Source organism: Corvus hawaiiensis, chromosome 8, assembly GCF_020740725.1.
Source record: "Corvus hawaiiensis isolate bCorHaw1 chromosome 8, bCorHaw1.pri.cur, whole genome shotgun sequence".
Lineage (NCBI taxonomy): Eukaryota > Metazoa > Chordata > Aves > Passeriformes > Corvidae > Corvus > Corvus hawaiiensis.
Window position 1 is genome coordinate 4,493,902 of NC_063220.1, and position 16,095 is coordinate 4,509,996.

Below are 16,095 nucleotides of genomic sequence, written 5' to 3' on the forward strand. Positions count from 1 at the left end.
CAAACATGGCGGCGGCGGGAGGCGGGAGTGGCGCGGGGCGGCGGCGGTGAGTGCTGCCTGTCCTCTCCTTCCCTCTTCTTTTCTCTCCTTCCGTCTCTTTCCTTCTCCCTTTCTCTCCTTCCCTCTCCTTCTGGGGCCTTCCTGTGCCATGATGGGGCCGGGCGGCGGGGGCGGGGGGCAGCACTTGGGGAGGGCCGCGCTGCCCCGCCGGCTGCGGGGCCGGGTCAGCGGCACAGCCCCGAGGCTTCTCCCTTGATCTGAAGCCGGGGGACACAGAAGTCAGAGGAGTCACAGAAATTACCGCATCACAGAAATTTAGAGAATTACAGAATTACTGTAATCACAGAATCAAAGAGTGGGTGAGGTTGGACGGAATCAATCCGGTCCCACCTCCCTGCTCAAGCAGGGCCATCCCAGAACACATGGCACGGGTTCTGGGATGTCTCCAGTGAGGGAGACTCCACACCCTTTCTGGGCAGTCCGTTTCAGCGCTGTCACCCTCACAGTAAAGAAGTTCTTCCTCATGTTCAGGTGGAACTTGCTGTGCATCAGCTCCTGCCCGTTCCTCTGGTGCCGCTGCTGGGCCCCCCGAGCCGAGCCCGGGCCCTGCTCGGAGCCCTCCGTGCGGGCAGGGACACGCAGGGCTGAGGGACCCTCTCAGCTCTCTCTTCTCGAGGCTGAGCAGCCCCGGCTCCCTCAGCCTTTCCTGGTCAGGGAGATGCTCCGGTCCCTTCAGCATCTTTGCTGCCCTTCGCTGGATCCTCTCCAGAAGCTCCGTCTCTCTTGTCCCGCGGAGCCCAGAACGGGACACGCGGGTTTACGGGAGGTTTCGCGTGGCCGTGTCGCTTCCCACCCTCGCGTGGGGAGGAGGAGGCGCGGGGTCGACCGGGGGTGTTCAGGGTTGATGACAGGGCACGGGCGGCCACCGCCGCTGTGCTTCACTCCCCCTTCCCACGGTCAAAACCCCTTGAGGAGGATCGGGCAGGGCTTGAGTGGAGTTTGGGATCCTTTTTGCTTTAATTTATGTGCCCTGAAAAAGATGGAACAGAGAGATGCCTCCTTTTTTTCTTCCCTGGATTCCTTAGAAGAAGGTGGGATGCATACATACGCTTGTAGCAATTTTAATCTCTCACTGCATACATGTCCTCATAGTTACTTTATACTCTTCTAATTACTGCAGGATTAATTCTGGCTGTGTGTGTGAAACTACTGGGTGTACTCTGTATGAACTACTTTCTTCAGCAGCATTATTTAGGCAGAATATTTCATCCTGGCACATTCTTTGACAACAAACTTAGGTCACCGCAGTGCTGTGACCACTGTTCAGCCCAGCAGTTGTGGCCGGGTAGAAAACGAGTAAGCAGTGCTCTGCTCCTCGTTGTGTGAAGCTGGAGGAGGTGTGGTTGTGTCAGCAGAGCTCGAGTAACACACCCTGTGTGATCAGCTCATCCCTGGTGTGTGAAACACAAGCTGGGCTGCTCTGTTTCCGATCATTAGAATTGCATTTTCTGGTTTGCAGGAGTGACACAGCAAGGATCAGATGTGCATCATTCTCCCCTGAGAAGGAGAGCTGCTGGCTGCATAGCTCTAAAAAATACCCTGTAAAATCATAGAAGTGTTTGAGCATACAAATGGGAGCTTTTGGGTCGTGCTTAAATTGTGGTGACTTCCCTACACTGACGTAAAGAAAAGGATGAGTGTTTTCATGTTAAATCAATGAGGTAGAGGAAGGAAGTTTTATGCAGTTTATGAAATTTTATGTCATTTTATTTCAAAATTAAATGTAATTATAAAAGCAATCAGTGCAATCAAGTAAGGCTGAGAGAATTGGGATTGTTCAGTCTAGAGTAGAGAAGGCTTTGGAGTGACCTAATTGTGGCTTTCCAGTGCCTGAAGGGACCCAAAAGAAAGATGGATTTACAAGGGCCTGGAGTGACGGGACAAGGGGGAATGGCTTTAAACTGACAGAGAATGGGTTTATACGGGACATTAGGGAGAAATTCTTCCCTGTGAGGGTGGTGGGGCCCTGGCACAGAGTGCCCAGAGGAGCTGTGGCTGCCCCTGGATCCCTGGCAGTGTCCAAGGCCAGGTTGGACGGGGCTTGGAGCCACCTGGGATAGCAGAAGGTGTCCCTGCCCATGGCAGGGGGTGGAACAAGATGGTGTTTAAGGTCCCTTCCAACCCAACCTATTCCCTGATTCTATGAAAAGAGTTTTAGTGCCTTACCCAAAGGCACACACAGATTCTCCTCTGATTACACAGCCTTTGATGTTGTTTAGAATGGTTTAACTTTAAATCGTTATTTCTTATTATCAATCATGGAAAGTCATCCTGGTCAGGACTCTATGTTACATTGTCCTGATTTTCTCTTCCTTACCTTTAATTCATATCCTGATGTCTTTGTTTTATTGCAGGAGGCACCAACAAATGGAACACAAATTAACATAAGCTTTGCAGGAGGCTGGTGACACCTGAAAGAGGGTAGGTAAGATAGATACATACAGATGTGTTCCAGACTAACTTAAGGGTGATAATAAATGCTGGGAGTTGTGCACACTCAGGTAAGATGTGAAAGAACATCCTCATCTCGATGCCAAAAATGAACAAAACACTTGTAAGCAGCTTTGGACACACAGGAACTGAGAACTTGAGTTTCTGTAGGCCACCTAAGTAGCTATTAAAAAATAAAGAATATTTTTATTGAAATGGTAGCATTGTTAATTATTTCTGATTATAATCTGCAGGAATAATGTGAAAGACTCGTTGTTGTCCTTCCAACTGTATCCCAAGTTGGGAAGTTCTGTCTTCCCAAATTCTGTGAATTGAGACTTAATAGAGATTTGTTATTTACAAACCCAAAACAAGCCTGGCCACTGATTGCTGGGGAATATTTTAATCGTTCAGTGCAAAATAATGGACTGGATTAAGACTTTTTCTCAGGATAGGAAAGTAAAATTTTGGGAGAAGTATGAAACAGTGCTTTCTCTAAGGCTTCTTTTCAGCTTTGCTAATCACCAGCATTCAGTTGTTTCCCAGTATTGTAGTTCCCATAATTGACTGACCCAAATCTGGGACTTTTTTGGAGCCAGATGTTCATTGGAAAAACAGTCAGTGAGACAGAAATGTCCTTCAGGTGACGTGCCGGAAGCAGGGGATGCAGCCTTTGAAAAACTTTTACTGGAAGTGTGATTGTTTTAATAAAATTCAGAGCAGCACAGTGTTAGAGCCTTGTCTTTCAAACACAAATATTTTTCAGGTTTCTTTCTTATAACTCATGGGGGTTGGGAATAGTAATGGACTCACATTTCCTTTTTATTCCTTCTAAGGAAAGTGGAGGAGCCACCCTGTGCTGTTTATCTGACGTGTTGGGGTACATTTTGGAGCATGTTTGCTAGTTAGCAGGGAACTAAAATTCAGGTATGATCCTTTTTTTTTTTTTTTTAAAGGCAAGTTGATTTTTATTAATGTGTAATTTTTTTGGTTTTAAATTTTATTTATTATTTTATTATGTCATTTACCTGTTGCTGAAAGCAATGTCCCCATAAATTGTATTTGGTGATCTTTTATGGTTAAAAATTCAAAACCCAATATTCTTATGGTTGTCAGTTTGTGCATTTACTGTGTGATAAAAGTAATCCTTCACTTAAAATCAACACCAATCCCAAGCTTGTTATAGTGAATTTATTTAAATTCAATGACACTTGTATTATGAAAACATTTTTCCTTCTAGGCACAAGAGGTTGTAAATGAAAGAGTCAGTATGGGGGAAAAGAAGGCAGAACCGTTGGATTTTGTGAAAGATTTTCAGGAATATCTGACCCAGCAGACTCACCATGTCAATATGATTTCTGGATCAGTTACTGGTGACAAGGAAGTAGAGACTCTCCAGGGAGGTGAGCTGATTCCAGTACCATAACTTTGATTTTTTTGAGAGTGACTTCACTGTTCACATTCCAGGTAATGTTGCAGCTGTATGGAAGCATTTCTCATGGTCATTTTCATGTCACAAAGGGTGTGTATGTACCTTGTTTTAAACTGGGCATGTTTTTGTAGTTCTCTATATTTAAAGACCAAGGGCAAAGAGAAGCAAAAGACATTTGGCATTTGCTCACAGCATGACAGATGGTGTCCCACAGATTCTTCATTAAAATCTGTGTTGCATTGTTCCCAGCTGGGACAGAAGGGGATCAGAATGGTCTGGATCATCCTTCTGTTGAAGTTTCACTGGATGAAAACTCAGGAATGTTGGTGGATGGGTTTGAAAGGACTTTTGATGGAAAGTTAAAGTGTCGATACTGCAACTATGCCAGCAAAGGAACAGCACGGCTCATAGAGCACATCAGAATTCACACAGGTATGGAACTATGGAACTATGGTTCTGCTCTGCTTGGCTGGGACACCTTGGGGTGTTCACCAACGTTGGGATTTGCATGTCAGGAGTTGGCAAATTCAAGCAGTGTGAGTTCTTAACAATAACTGGGTATTGGTGGGGTTTTGTAGTCGAATTTTGCAAAGGTGTGCTGTGCAAATTCCTACTGACATTTATGATTATTAATAACTACAGGAGAGTAAAGTTTAGCATGAAAGCTTCCATGTAAATTGAAGGGCGTTAAAAATACAGTTTAGTTTTTCTGTGCTGATGAGAAAAGTGACAAATGTACATGTGGCTACATGGAGATTTATAGGGGCTTTTCTTCCTCTGGTGTTCAGCTATGAAAATATTCGTGTTCTGCACAACGTTCTAGATGTGGAAGTACAAAGCATAGTAATAAGAATAAAGTTATTGGTAGAATATTCAAATGTGAGGACATATCATCAAATAAGTGATTGATATCAATTGTGAACAGAAAAATTATCATCTGTGGCTTGTTAAGGAGCGTTTGCCACTGTTGGGTGTATATACCTGAAAAGCAGAACTCTCAGTAAAGGTTAGAATATCCTAAACTGTTCCAAAAGCTCCAACTTCATGGCAAATGAGAGGAAAAAAAAGAAAGGTGCTTCTGAAGTCTGTCAAGTAAATTACACCAATACAGAAGACTTTAGGACTGTTAAGTAGAAAGAATTTGTCTTCAGCAAAGAATGAAAGTTTTTACAAGTTCCCAGTCTGGTATGGACTGTCCCGAAACTTCCAAGTGTCTCTTCTCAGTGGTCTTAGGTGGCATTTTGGGACTCACCTTGAAGGAAACATTGTTGAATCTGGGATGTCATTGTAGCTCTCCTCCGGTACAGTTAGTCAGATTCTCACTTTGCTGAGAGCCATTCCTTCCACACAGTAACTGCCTGGGTGGATTTTGGGGAAGGTGGGGCTCCGTGCCCTGGCCCTGCAGTGTTGGTGTGTGTTAAGAGGGCATAATGGGGTAGGAAATGGCAACCAACCAGAAATCAGAGAGTTCTGAGGTTCACATTCTGAAGTGCTGGTAAATTCTTCTCTTGTGTCTTCCAGAACAAAAAAAAAGAGTTATTTTGGTTTTTCTGGTTTGGTTTGTTTTACTTTTTCACTCAGGGGCAAGGAGATCCAAGGCCTGAGTGTTGTTTGTTTGGAAGCCTGGCAGAGGGCCAGGAGATGGATTACTTATGCTGTGAAGGCTCAGATGAGTCAGCATTAAAACAGGGAAGTGGCAGCTGACTCATAGCCTCAGAGCAGTGTACATAAACAGGTGCAGCATCCTGGACATTGGCCAAAGTAATTGTGACCCAGGCATGATCATGCAACTGTTACTATTATTTTTAAGTGCAACCTACTCTGGGATTGGCTTCGTGCTGAGTCTGATAGTAGATAATGAGTAGTTCACCAGCTGTGTTGTGCTGTGTGTGATGCAAAACTTTTATCTCTCTGTAACCAGTTCAGAATGAAATAAGACCATTCAGATTGGCAAATTCTGTGGGAATGCAGGGAGTTTATCAATCTTCTCCTACCATTGTACCAAATCTCCTGATCTTTACACACCTTTGTGTGTATATATATATGAATATAGAGAGATGCTCATGGACAAATCATGGTTTCATTTGGTGCAAAGAATGAACTTAGAGGTAGCACCTGAAATGGATTTCTTTCCTCTTGGAGAGCCAGTGATATAGAGAAAAAAAAATCTATTTGGTATCCCAGGTTGTGATTCCAAACTGTGGGATGCTCATCAGTTACATGACAGGGATTTAGAAATTGAGGTGGTGTTCTAGAGAGGACGAGTAAGATGGTCTTTCATTTCAGCACCTGAGCACACATCAAATCCTTTAGGCACTTCTGATATTGCAGACTTGGATCTATAACTCCTAGAAGATCAGTCTATCAAGGGAAAATCAGAAGTCCTGAAGTGCTGTGTTACAAATGTGTTGGCCTGTAATTACGTTTGAAAGTTTTCTGAGTATTTTTTAGAATGTTAATTTGAATACCTATAAATTCCATTTAATAGAAGAGCAAAGTTCTGTGCAAAAGGAGGTGATGATCACCCTGATCATCATCCCATCTCCCATCTGGGAAAGCACACAGCTCTCCAGAGAGTACCTTGCTATTGTTACAACTCTTTAGCCGCGGGACCCTTTCTCAAAGCTCAGTTCTTGAGTGGCTACCTGTGTGCATAGGTTATTTAGGTGGTAGTTCTAGGATGTTTAAAAGTAGGGATATTGGAAGGCCCCAGAAGGATACCCTCCATCGCAGTTTAGACACAGTTACGAAGAACAGTAACATTTTGGTGGTACGGACATTCCTGTGTTCCCCTGTGCACTCCATAGGTGAGGGAGAGGTTGGATCCAGGTAAAGGCACCACAAACATCGCTGGATTCAGTCCTTGACATTCCTAGGGAAGTTATGCTAATTCCACTCAGGTTTTTCCCTGTGCTGATGATCCCTTGGGTGAGGCAGACCTGTCCCAGTGTTCTCCACTCTCCCAGGATACTCAGCTGAGCTCGAGCTGGCAGTGACTGAAGTTTGACGAGCAGCTCACAGTGAGCCACTCTGTGTCCCACACAAGGCCTTTTCCAGGCGCTCCGAGGTGCTATGGGATAATCTATTCTGATTTTCCAGGAGAGAAGCCACACAGGTGCCACCTGTGTCCCTTTGCTTCGGCCTACGAGCGTCACCTGGAGGCTCACATGCGGTCCCACACCGGGGAGAAGCCCTACAAGTGTGAGCTGTGCTCCTTCCGCTGCAGCGACCGCAGCAACCTGTCCCACCACCGCCGGCGCAAGCACAAGATGGTGCCCATCAAGGGGACGAGGTCTTCCCTAAGCAGCAAGAAGATGTGGGGGGTTCTGCAGAAGAAAACCAGCAATTTGGGGTACAGCAGAAGGGCATTAATTAATTTGAGTCCACCTTCCATGGTGGTGCAGAAACCAGACTACCTTAATGATTTCACTCACGAAATCCCCAATATCCAGACTGAGGCGTACGAGAGCATGACAAAAACGACTCAGAGCAGTGGCTTGCCAAGAGATCCACAAGACCTCATGGTGGATAATCCTTTAAACCAGCTCTCCACGTTGGCAGGACAGTTGTCCAGCTTGCCGCCTGAAAACCAAAATCCAGCCTCTCCTGACGTTGTTTCCTGTCAAGATGAAAAGCCTTTCATGATACAGCAGCCTGCTGCACCTGCAGTAGTTTCAGCTGTGTCAGCAAATATTCCTCAAAATTCCTCTCCAACCAGCCCCGATTCCCGGCCAACACACAATCAAAGGAACTATAGTCCCGTGGCAGGGCCCAGCAGTGACCGCAGTGCCCACACCAGTACGCCCAGTATCAGTAACAGTCAGCCAAGCACTCCAGCTCCAACCCTGCCAGTTCAGGACCCTCAGCTCCTGCACCACTGCCCACACTGTGACATGTACTTTGCGGACAATATCCTTTACACCATCCACATGGGATGCCATGGGTTTGAAAATCCTTTCCAGTGTAACATTTGTGGGTGTAAGTGTAAAAACAAGTATGACTTCGCTTGCCACTTCGCAAGAGGCCAACATAATCAACATTGACTGAGAACATGCTTTCGTTTAGTTTTTTAACATATTACAGTCTATTTTTCATACTTGCTGATGGAAAGCTTGCACATTCCCATAAGGAATCTTCACATTTAGCAATTCGACAAAGGAGGCAAATCGATTTCCGTGTTCTAGTAAAACTTGCCAGGGAAATTTTGTATCAGAGTCGGTTGTTGTTTTATATGTAGCCTTTCAAAAAAGCCAAGAGTGCTGTAAGGGTTGGAATGCATTTACACGCTGTGGTTGCTAAATTTAAGTTGCTTGCACTTAATCCCAATAAACATTCTGCAAATGGAGAAGCAGAGTGTGTGTCCTGAACCATAGGATGTAATTCCCAGATTGTTTACTAGGCGAGACAAGACATATTATCCATAAAATACGAAAGGTCAATGCACTGACACATCATGTAGTGACAGGGCAAGGAGGAATGGCTTCAAAGTGACAGAGGGCAGGGTTAGATGGGGTATTGGGAAGGAATTGTTCCCTAGGAGGGTGGGGAGACCCTGGCACAGGGTGCCCAGAGCAGCTGTGGCTACCCCTGGATCCCTGGAAGTTTCCAAGGCCAGGTTGGAGAGGGCTTAGAGCAATCCGGGATAGTGGAAGGTGTCCCTCCTTTAATGTTCCTTCCAACCCCAACCTTCTATGACTTTGGAGAAATCCTTAAAAACTTGGCTACTCAAACAAACAGAAGCAACTTTCACATACAAATTCAATTTGATGTAAAAGTTGCTTTAATCTGAGGAACGTTAATAGCAAGTTTTTGTTTAGTACAGTCTAAACTCTTCATGCTAGGACTTAAAACACTAATTTAACTATTAGCACAGAACTAGGAGATAACAGGTTATTGTGAATAACACTCTGATAGGAAAAAAAGAGCTAAATGCCTGTCATTCATGAGTTAGAGAAACGTAAAAGTAAGATACCTTATTTTACCTACACTCTACCAAAATTTTACATGTCATTCTTTTTCAGAGGAGGCAATTTTTAGAGACATAATGAAGAGCCTGTAGAACTAATATATATTCTGTGAGATTTCTAACTGCCTTAAACTGAGTTGTACAGATATTTAAAATTTGCACAATTAGACTTCTGTCCTGCTGATGGAAGTTCTGATAGAAACAAACAAGAAGTTTACAACTTTAAACTCCTTTGTTCAGTTTTATGTTGGGCCAGGCTACAACTGAGAGGTTGCCTGTATGTTTGAGAGTTGTATAATCCAGTTCATTGTAAACTTCAGCTGACTTGGAGGCCTGGTTTGTCCCCTCTCCTGTGTTTGATGTCCTTTGGGTGTGCTGGAAATAAGGGGAAGGACCTCTGGCTTTTTCTGGGCTCCATGTAGGATGCAAAGGAAAACCGGCTGACTACATGAAGTTGTTTTTAGGAATTGTAGGTGGCAAATGGTAACTGAAGTTGTTTTGTTTCACACTGTACATCGTTAGAAGCCCCCGAGCTAAAGGACAGGCACTTTAATATAAACCTGAATAAAACATGAACAAAATTCATAAGAACTTAATGTGCTAAATAAGAATTTGAGACATTAAAAATAAAGGAAGAACTGTTACGTTTCCCATATTTAGACATGCACTTTTACCTTGGTTTGTCTTACTTGAGACAAATTAAAGCTTCCCTTATATATTCCCCTTTTTCTATCAGCAAACCATGTTTTGTTAAAAGCAAGAAGATTTTAATGTTCCACAAATCAGAGATTGGAATCTGAATGGCAAATGTGTGGCTTATTCAAATTTATATTGTTATGGGGACTGAACCTTCCTGAAGCCAATGGAAAAACTTGCAGTGATCAGGGTGAGATCGATGCAGGAAAACCACCTAAGAATTTTAGCTGCAGAAGTAATTTTGACTCTAATTAAATAGAAATTTGGATACCAGACATGTTTCTCTTCACCTGACTGACCTACTGTTGAATTTCTGTGCTTGAGGAACTGGATTCTTGGCTGTGCAGTCTTGTAATAACGAGGTCAGAAATCTGCCTCTGAAGTGGTTCCAGTGTAGAGAAGATGAACAATAACACTGTCACTCCTAAAAACTGTTTTGTTTTCAGACCTGGTTCAGAATTCATTTTGCCAAATTTGTAAGACAGAATGTAATTGACATTTTTCATCATGATGCTAATTCCAAAATATTTCATTGTTGCTTTATACGTTTTAGATTTGTAAGTAAAACTGCAAGTCTGTGTGCATAAACAAACTTTATTTTAAGACGTAAAAGCTGATTGAACTGGAATCGAGTTGGAAGTTACTGCTGCTGGGAAAGTTTTGGAATCAAATTTTTTTTCTAGTCAGTGAGGGCAGAAATGGTGGCTCTCTTTGGATCACACATTGAACAATTCTACAATTTAAATTTGGCTAAAATACTATAGTATTTTAGGAAATAATATTAGAATAAGAGACATTTCTCTTGGAGACCTTTACAATTAGTAATTTGTAGAAGTGGTTTTCCTTGCCTGTTTGATAGATGATGCAATCTCCTATTCCTATGCTCTTGCAAGTTTTCCAAGGAAATTTGTGGAATGGTGGTGCTCCAGGGAGCACCTAACAGTGCTGAGTGATGACAGCAGCCAGGTTCTCCTTGGCTTGTGGCTTTCTCCCTCCTGGTATCGTAGGGAGAGTAACTTCCATGTGCACAGATGTGATTTCTGACCACTGGGGCTTCTGCTGGCAGTGTTAACATTGTTAGAGGCTTTTCTTTGTCTCATGATCTGGTGATTTAGAGAAATGACTCCTGAACCACGATGGCATGAACAAAACTAAGGATAGGTCACTAATGGAGCAGTTGGGAGCAAGAGGAAGCCTGGAAGATCTTATGGAAATGGGGCCCTTGTTTAGGAGGGGATCCCATTGTGGGGAATGTATGTTATTAGTAACAGATCTCAGTATGGAAAAATCTATCCCCAAGCCTTGCACATTGTTGTTTGGGAGGATTTTCCTGCTGCTGCTGCCATTGGTTCTGCTCTTGAGTAATTAAGGGAAAGCTTAGTTGGGACATCTATGGATGATTGAGGAATGAAAAAACTCTTTTCCCTGTTTCCTTGGGCAAACTCCTCATTGCAGGGGGTTCTTGGGCAGCAGCAGCAGCTTTGGTGTCCATCCCTCGGCTCTGCACCCAGATCCCTGGGGTGGATCCCTGTGTCCTTCCCAGGACTAGGACTGTTCATGTTCCATGATCACACTGCGTTGTTCAGTTGTTCCAAACGATGCCCTGACCTCATTATCATCTTTTGTCAACTGAGGAGCTTTGGAAGGTGTATTTTCCTATTTTTCATAATTTGTACACGTTATTGACTATAACTTAAAGAGAGTTTGTACTGGCAAATTGTTTCAGAGTATGATCCCTTGCACAAGCAGGCCTTACCCAGTCAGTGAGGGAGATTTGTCCAGGATTCGGGGCTTGAGTCCTTAGGCAGAGGAACTTTTCATATTGAGTCCTCCATGTGCTACACTACACTTACTTGTTTGGTTTTTTTTAAAAACCCCAAATCCTTATCTTATAAGGTGGTGGGTGATTAGCATTTTAACTGTTATTAATGGAAGTTTGGGAAGAAGATGGAGTTTTTCCATAGCTTGGTTCTGTTAAGTTCTGTAGTTGCAAAACATGAACTTTGTGGGGGCTTTGTTTTTATTGTCATAGCTTATTTTATAGCTTTGTGGACATTTTTAACATGCACTATTTATAGCACTCTTCATACATATTTACTGTTTTGAGACTGAATATTCCAATGGACATGCAAGTATTTGAACATCTTCATTATCTCAGTTAATGCTTCAACCGTGAAGCAGTCAATAGTTGTTTTTTCACAGACACGTGTTTAGATGAAGAGGATTTAGACATAAAATGTTGATTGGCATTTTAATATAAAACCCAGTGCTGGGAAACACTTTCCAGCAGTGTTTTCCAGCCAAATAATCTGTTACTGTTTGTTTTGTTCTAGAATGTTTTGGAGGTTTGCTTTTTGTTTCTTTTTGACGAAGGGAATGTAATTTAGAAGTCTTCACTGGCAAGTTTTCTACTAATTTTAAGCTTCTTTGAAAATCTACAGCAAATGGATGTTCTGCTGCAGGAAATCTCTCCTGCTGAAGCATTTTTCATTGAGCATTCTTTGTGTATGTGCTTCTAAGTACCTACTTTGTTAATAATATGTATTTCAGTGTAAAGAGCAGATTTTATGCAAAAATGAAACCTGTTAGAGTTGTAAAATAAATTTTAATGTTAGTGAATGTTTTTGAGATGACACGGTTAATTCTGAAATAACTCTATCTCGTGTAGTTCATGTTGTGAAGCTTTGCTTTTGTAAGATATGAATAAAATAACACTTTCTAATTAGGTCTCATGTCAATTCTTAATTGCATATGCTTCCATGGGTGGAGCTGGTGATTATCCAAGTGCTCCTCCTGGGTTGACTCTTTCTGATTCCATGAAATTTCTGTCTCAGGATGGTTTGCTCTTGGCCTGATCTCCACAGCCAAGAACAGCTTGGTTAGACTGTTTCTCTTCCGTATCAGAGGAGGGAGAGGAGGCACAGAGGCTCCAGGGAAGGGAGCTGTACCTCAGATCTCTCAGCAGCAGCACTCAGAGCACTGCATTTGAAACACTTTGGATTCCTGAACACCCAACATTCTCTACATCATTATTTACAAATATATTTATTTACTACATTGGTTGCCTCATGTTGGAATGAAGAAATTACACGTGTAGCAGGATCAGAATATTGGGTTTTCAAAGTCTTTCCTTGCCTCACGTCTTCCAAAAATTCTGCTTTCAGTCTGTTGAGTTCTTCTGCCAGGCTCTTCATCTCACTTGGGAGAATGTTTTTACCTAAAAGAAAATTAAAGCTGAACTTTTAACTCCATGCTTACAGACAAAATCACAGAACCACAGAATATCCTGAGTTGGAAGGGACCCATCAGGATCATCCAGTCCAGCCCCTGGCCCTGCACAGACACCCCAACAATCCCACCCTGGGCATCCCTGGCAGCGCTGTCCCAACGCTCCTGGAGCTCTGGCAGCCTCGGGGCCGGGACCATTCCCTGGGGAGCCTGGGCAGTGCCCAGCACCCTCTGGGGGAAGAACCTTTTCCTGATATCCAACCTAACCCTCCCTGGTACAGCTGCAGCCATTCCCTCCTGTCCCTGGTCACAGAGAGAAGTCTGAACACAGGCACAGAGCTGAGCTTTTCAGTTAAGGACACTGAGTTGCTCCTCATATAAATCTAATGAGCAAACCAGTGCAGACTGCAAAGCCCCTGTCCTTCCTGACATGTGTCCCAAAACAGTATTAAGATCCTCTTAAAATGCTGCTCTGTACTAAGTGGGTTTATTTAAGCTGTATTTAATACAATTAATAAATATACTGGTTTTAAAATCTACAAACTTCCACAAATAACACTGACTAGAGTTGTGAAGGCCATTGCCTCAGGCACACCTGCTGGGATAGAATTTCTGAACAATCTACCCCAGGGGAATTCCAGGGACTGTTTTCCATTGCCAGTTAGCACCTAGGGTAGGTAGGATAGGTAGGATAGGTAGAAGAGGTACCTTTGGCATCCCTCATTGCCTGAGAGATGACCCTCCTGCATGCCTGGTCAGCCTGATGGACAGCACTGGCTGCACAGATGGCTCGAGCTGCCTCCTGGCCAGGGCCACCAGGAAGGAAGAAAACAAGCAAACTCTTTAAATTTACTTGACTTTTGAAGTGCTTTTTGAAAACAACACATCAGCAGCACCTCAGTCAGCACCCAAGGCTGTGCCCTGAAGCCCAGCAGTGCTACCTTTTGCTCCACGTCCTCCTCGTTTGGCCTCTCTGGATTTTCCAAAGCAGTGGTCAGCAAATTCATGATCTGCTCACTAAGAAAACAAACAACAGACTAAACCACAGCAATCAGACACTGATTTTTTTCTTCTATTTTGTAATAACGATGCTACAGAAAAAAAAAAGCAAGTTTTCAGTTAAATTTTTGAGGCAATCAGTGAAACAATCTGAGATGAAAAACAGTTGCAACTCACATTATTTCCAGTCTTAGTGTTTCAGACAATTTACAGAGATTTTCAATGAGAGGGCAGGAATGCAGTGAGTTTTGAGGTTAATTCTACAAGGGATGGTGGCTGTGAGCTCCCAATGAGCCTGAATTCTGTGTAACTGCCTGGTTCCCAAAAATCACCACTGGGAATATTTTTTACACACTCTGTAGATACAATAAGAAGCTTCTACCACTGAAAATAGCTCTTAGGGAAAACTCTAGGATCAATCCAGTAACATACTTGTCCTCTGAGATGCAATCAGAACTACTCAGAATGAGGCTGTGCTGCTCCCAAGTGTTTTTCCTGAGATCTGGCATTTCTATTTTCCTTGCCATTAAATGTATTGTCTGCTCAGGCACAGGATCACTTCTGAGGCGATTCCTCTGCAGGCAGCATTCCAGTGGACACTCTAAAAATAACTGGCAGAAGCCCAAGGAATCTAAAAAGAACAGAACCACACAATTTTATCTTTAAACAGTTCAAGTAACAATTTCTGAGAGCAACATGCAGGAGAAGAGCTCTACATGAATGAGGAGCTTCTGCACTGGTTCTGAGCATGACATGAAAACAAATCTAGGATTTGTTTCCAAACAAACAGGGAACATACTTTTACCTTCAAGGCTGCACAAGCAATGTCTGAGATCAACACACGGAACCATGGAATGGTTTGGGTTGGAAGGGACATTAAAGACCATCTCATTCCTCCTCCTGCCATGGGCAGGGACACCTTCCACTGTCCCAGGCTGCTCCAAGCCCCGTCCAGCCTGGCCTTGGGCACTGCCAGGGATCCAGGGGCAGCCCCAGCTGCTCTGGGCACCCTGTGCCAGGGCCTGCCCCCCCTCCCAGGGAACAATTCTTTCCCAATATCTCATCTAACCCTGCCCTCTGGCACTGGGAAGCCATTCCCTTTGTTCTGGCACTCCATGCCCTTGTCCAAAGTCCCCCTCCAGCTCTCTTGGAGCCTCCTTATGTACTGGAAGGTGCTTTAAGGCTGCTCTAGGAAGGATTTTACATGATCTACCAATTTATAATAAGACAATAATAAAGTTACACAGATTGCTACTATATTACACATATCCAGCAATTCAGAATAACCAACGCTCCAAGAGAGCACTTGAAAGAAAGCAGCTGAAGTGCACCGAATTCCCTACAAACAGCCCCATGCCGAAGAACAAGGAATAATTACATTTGCGGGCCAGCTGGTACACCTCGTACCGCATGCTCTGGTAATAGAAGTTGTCATCCAACAGGAGGACGAGCGGCCGGGAGGCGGCTCCGGCGTCCCCCTCCGCGGCAGGCAGCAGCCCCTCCCGGCGGCAGCAACCCAGGAAGCGCTCCCAGCCCGGCTGCGCGGGGCCGGGCAGCGGCGCCCCGGTGAGCAGCGCCCGCAGGAATCCCTCCAGGCACTGCAGCAGCTCGCGGCGGCTCCGCTTCCAGCCGGGCAGCTGTGGAGAGAGGAAGGGGAGAGATCACGGCCCCGCATCGCCGCTGCTGAGCGCTCCCGCCCTCCCCGGGCCAGCCCGTGAGGGCCCCGGCCCAACCCCGGCTCCGCGGCGGCCGCGTCCCGTTGCCTGGCAACGCCGGTCGCATACTGGTGACGTAACCGCGGCGCGCCCGACCGGCCAATGAGCGCAGCGGCACTGACCAACGGGGATGGCTCGAGCGGGCCCGCCCCCGGCGCGCGCGGCCAGAAGGCCTCCGGCGGGATGAGCTCGTCGTAGGCGAGGAGCGCGCAGGCCCAGCCGGGGCGCTGCGGCAGCCGGCGGCGCAGGGCGCGGGCCAGGCTGGATTTGCCGGCCGCGGGCAGCCCGCACAGCAGGCACAGCCCCACTCGGGCGCCGCCGCCGCTCCCCCGCTGCTGCTGCTCCGCCGCCGCCAGCGCTGCCGCTCCCGCCGCTTCCGCCGGCGCTTTGCGCATGCGCCCTCGCGTCGCGCGGCGCCCCCTGGCGGGCTCGGCTCAAACGCAGGGCCAGAAACGGCCCCTGTTACGCGGCTCTGGTTTTACCCTTTTTTTTACCCAATTCTGGTGTCACAATAAACTCAAGAATTTGCTTCAGTAACCCCCGAGCGTCATCCCCGCAGCGACTTTTGT

The 16,095-nt window shown here is 45.2% G+C and overlaps 2 protein-coding genes across 3 annotated transcripts; one reads left to right on the forward strand and one right to left on the reverse strand.

Annotated features, from left to right (window-relative positions):
- The first annotated feature begins 5 nt into the window (after window positions 1-5).
- On the forward strand, window positions 6-8,267 carry IKZF5 (IKAROS family zinc finger 5). Of its 2 annotated transcripts, XM_048311872.1 has the most exons (6): window positions 6-46; window positions 2,415-2,481; window positions 3,327-3,417; window positions 3,731-3,893; window positions 4,172-4,354; window positions 7,022-8,267. In XM_048311872.1, the coding sequence occupies exons 4-6, from the start codon at window positions 3,761-3,763 to the stop codon at window positions 7,963-7,965; spliced, it is 1,260 nt and encodes a 419-aa protein (XP_048167829.1). In that variant the 5' UTR covers window positions 6-46; window positions 2,415-2,481; window positions 3,327-3,417; window positions 3,731-3,760; the 3' UTR covers window positions 7,966-8,267. The 2 variants fall into 2 exon arrangements, with proteins under 2 accessions (XP_048167829.1, XP_048167830.1); XM_048311873.1 differs by lacking the exons at window positions 6-46; window positions 2,415-2,481; window positions 3,327-3,417 and having other exon boundaries at window positions 3,867-3,957.
- Window positions 8,268-11,941: 3,674 nt separating this feature from the next.
- PSTK (phosphoseryl-tRNA kinase) lies at window positions 11,942-15,921 on the reverse strand. Its single transcript, XM_048311674.1, has 6 exons — window positions 15,649-15,921; window positions 15,190-15,448; window positions 14,244-14,442; window positions 13,754-13,829; window positions 13,521-13,614; window positions 11,942-12,801 (listed from the first exon to the last, which is right to left on the reverse strand). The coding sequence occupies exons 1-6, from the start codon at window positions 15,919-15,921 to the stop codon at window positions 12,614-12,616; spliced, it is 1,089 nt and encodes a 362-aa protein (XP_048167631.1). The 3' UTR covers window positions 11,942-12,613.
- Window positions 15,922-16,095: the final 174 nt, after the last annotated feature.

Bases quoted from the DNA above. Each gene is read 5' to 3' on its own strand.
- IKZF5 (XM_048311872.1), top strand. From the start codon at position 3,761: ATGGGGGAAAAGAAGGCAGAACCGTTGGATTTTGTGAAAGATTTTCAG. The intron at 3,894-4,171 runs GTGAGCTGATTC...CATTGTTCCCAG, and splicing joins AGTAGAGACTCTCCAGGGAG to CTGGGACAGAAGGGGATCAG. The intron at 4,355-7,021 runs GTATGGAACTAT...CTGATTTTCCAG, and splicing joins GCACATCAGAATTCACACAG to GAGAGAAGCCACACAGGTGC.
- PSTK (XM_048311674.1), bottom strand. From the start codon at position 15,921: ATGCGCAAAGCGCCGGCGGAAGCGGCGGGAGCGGCAGCGCTGGCGGCG. The intron at 15,449-15,648 runs GTCAGTGCCGCT...CTCTCTCCACAG, and splicing joins CGCTCGAGCCATCCCCGTTG to CTGCCCGGCTGGAAGCGGAG. The intron at 13,830-14,243 runs GTATGTTACTGG...TTGTTTTCTTAG, and splicing joins GATTGCATCTCAGAGGACAA to TGAGCAGATCATGAATTTGC.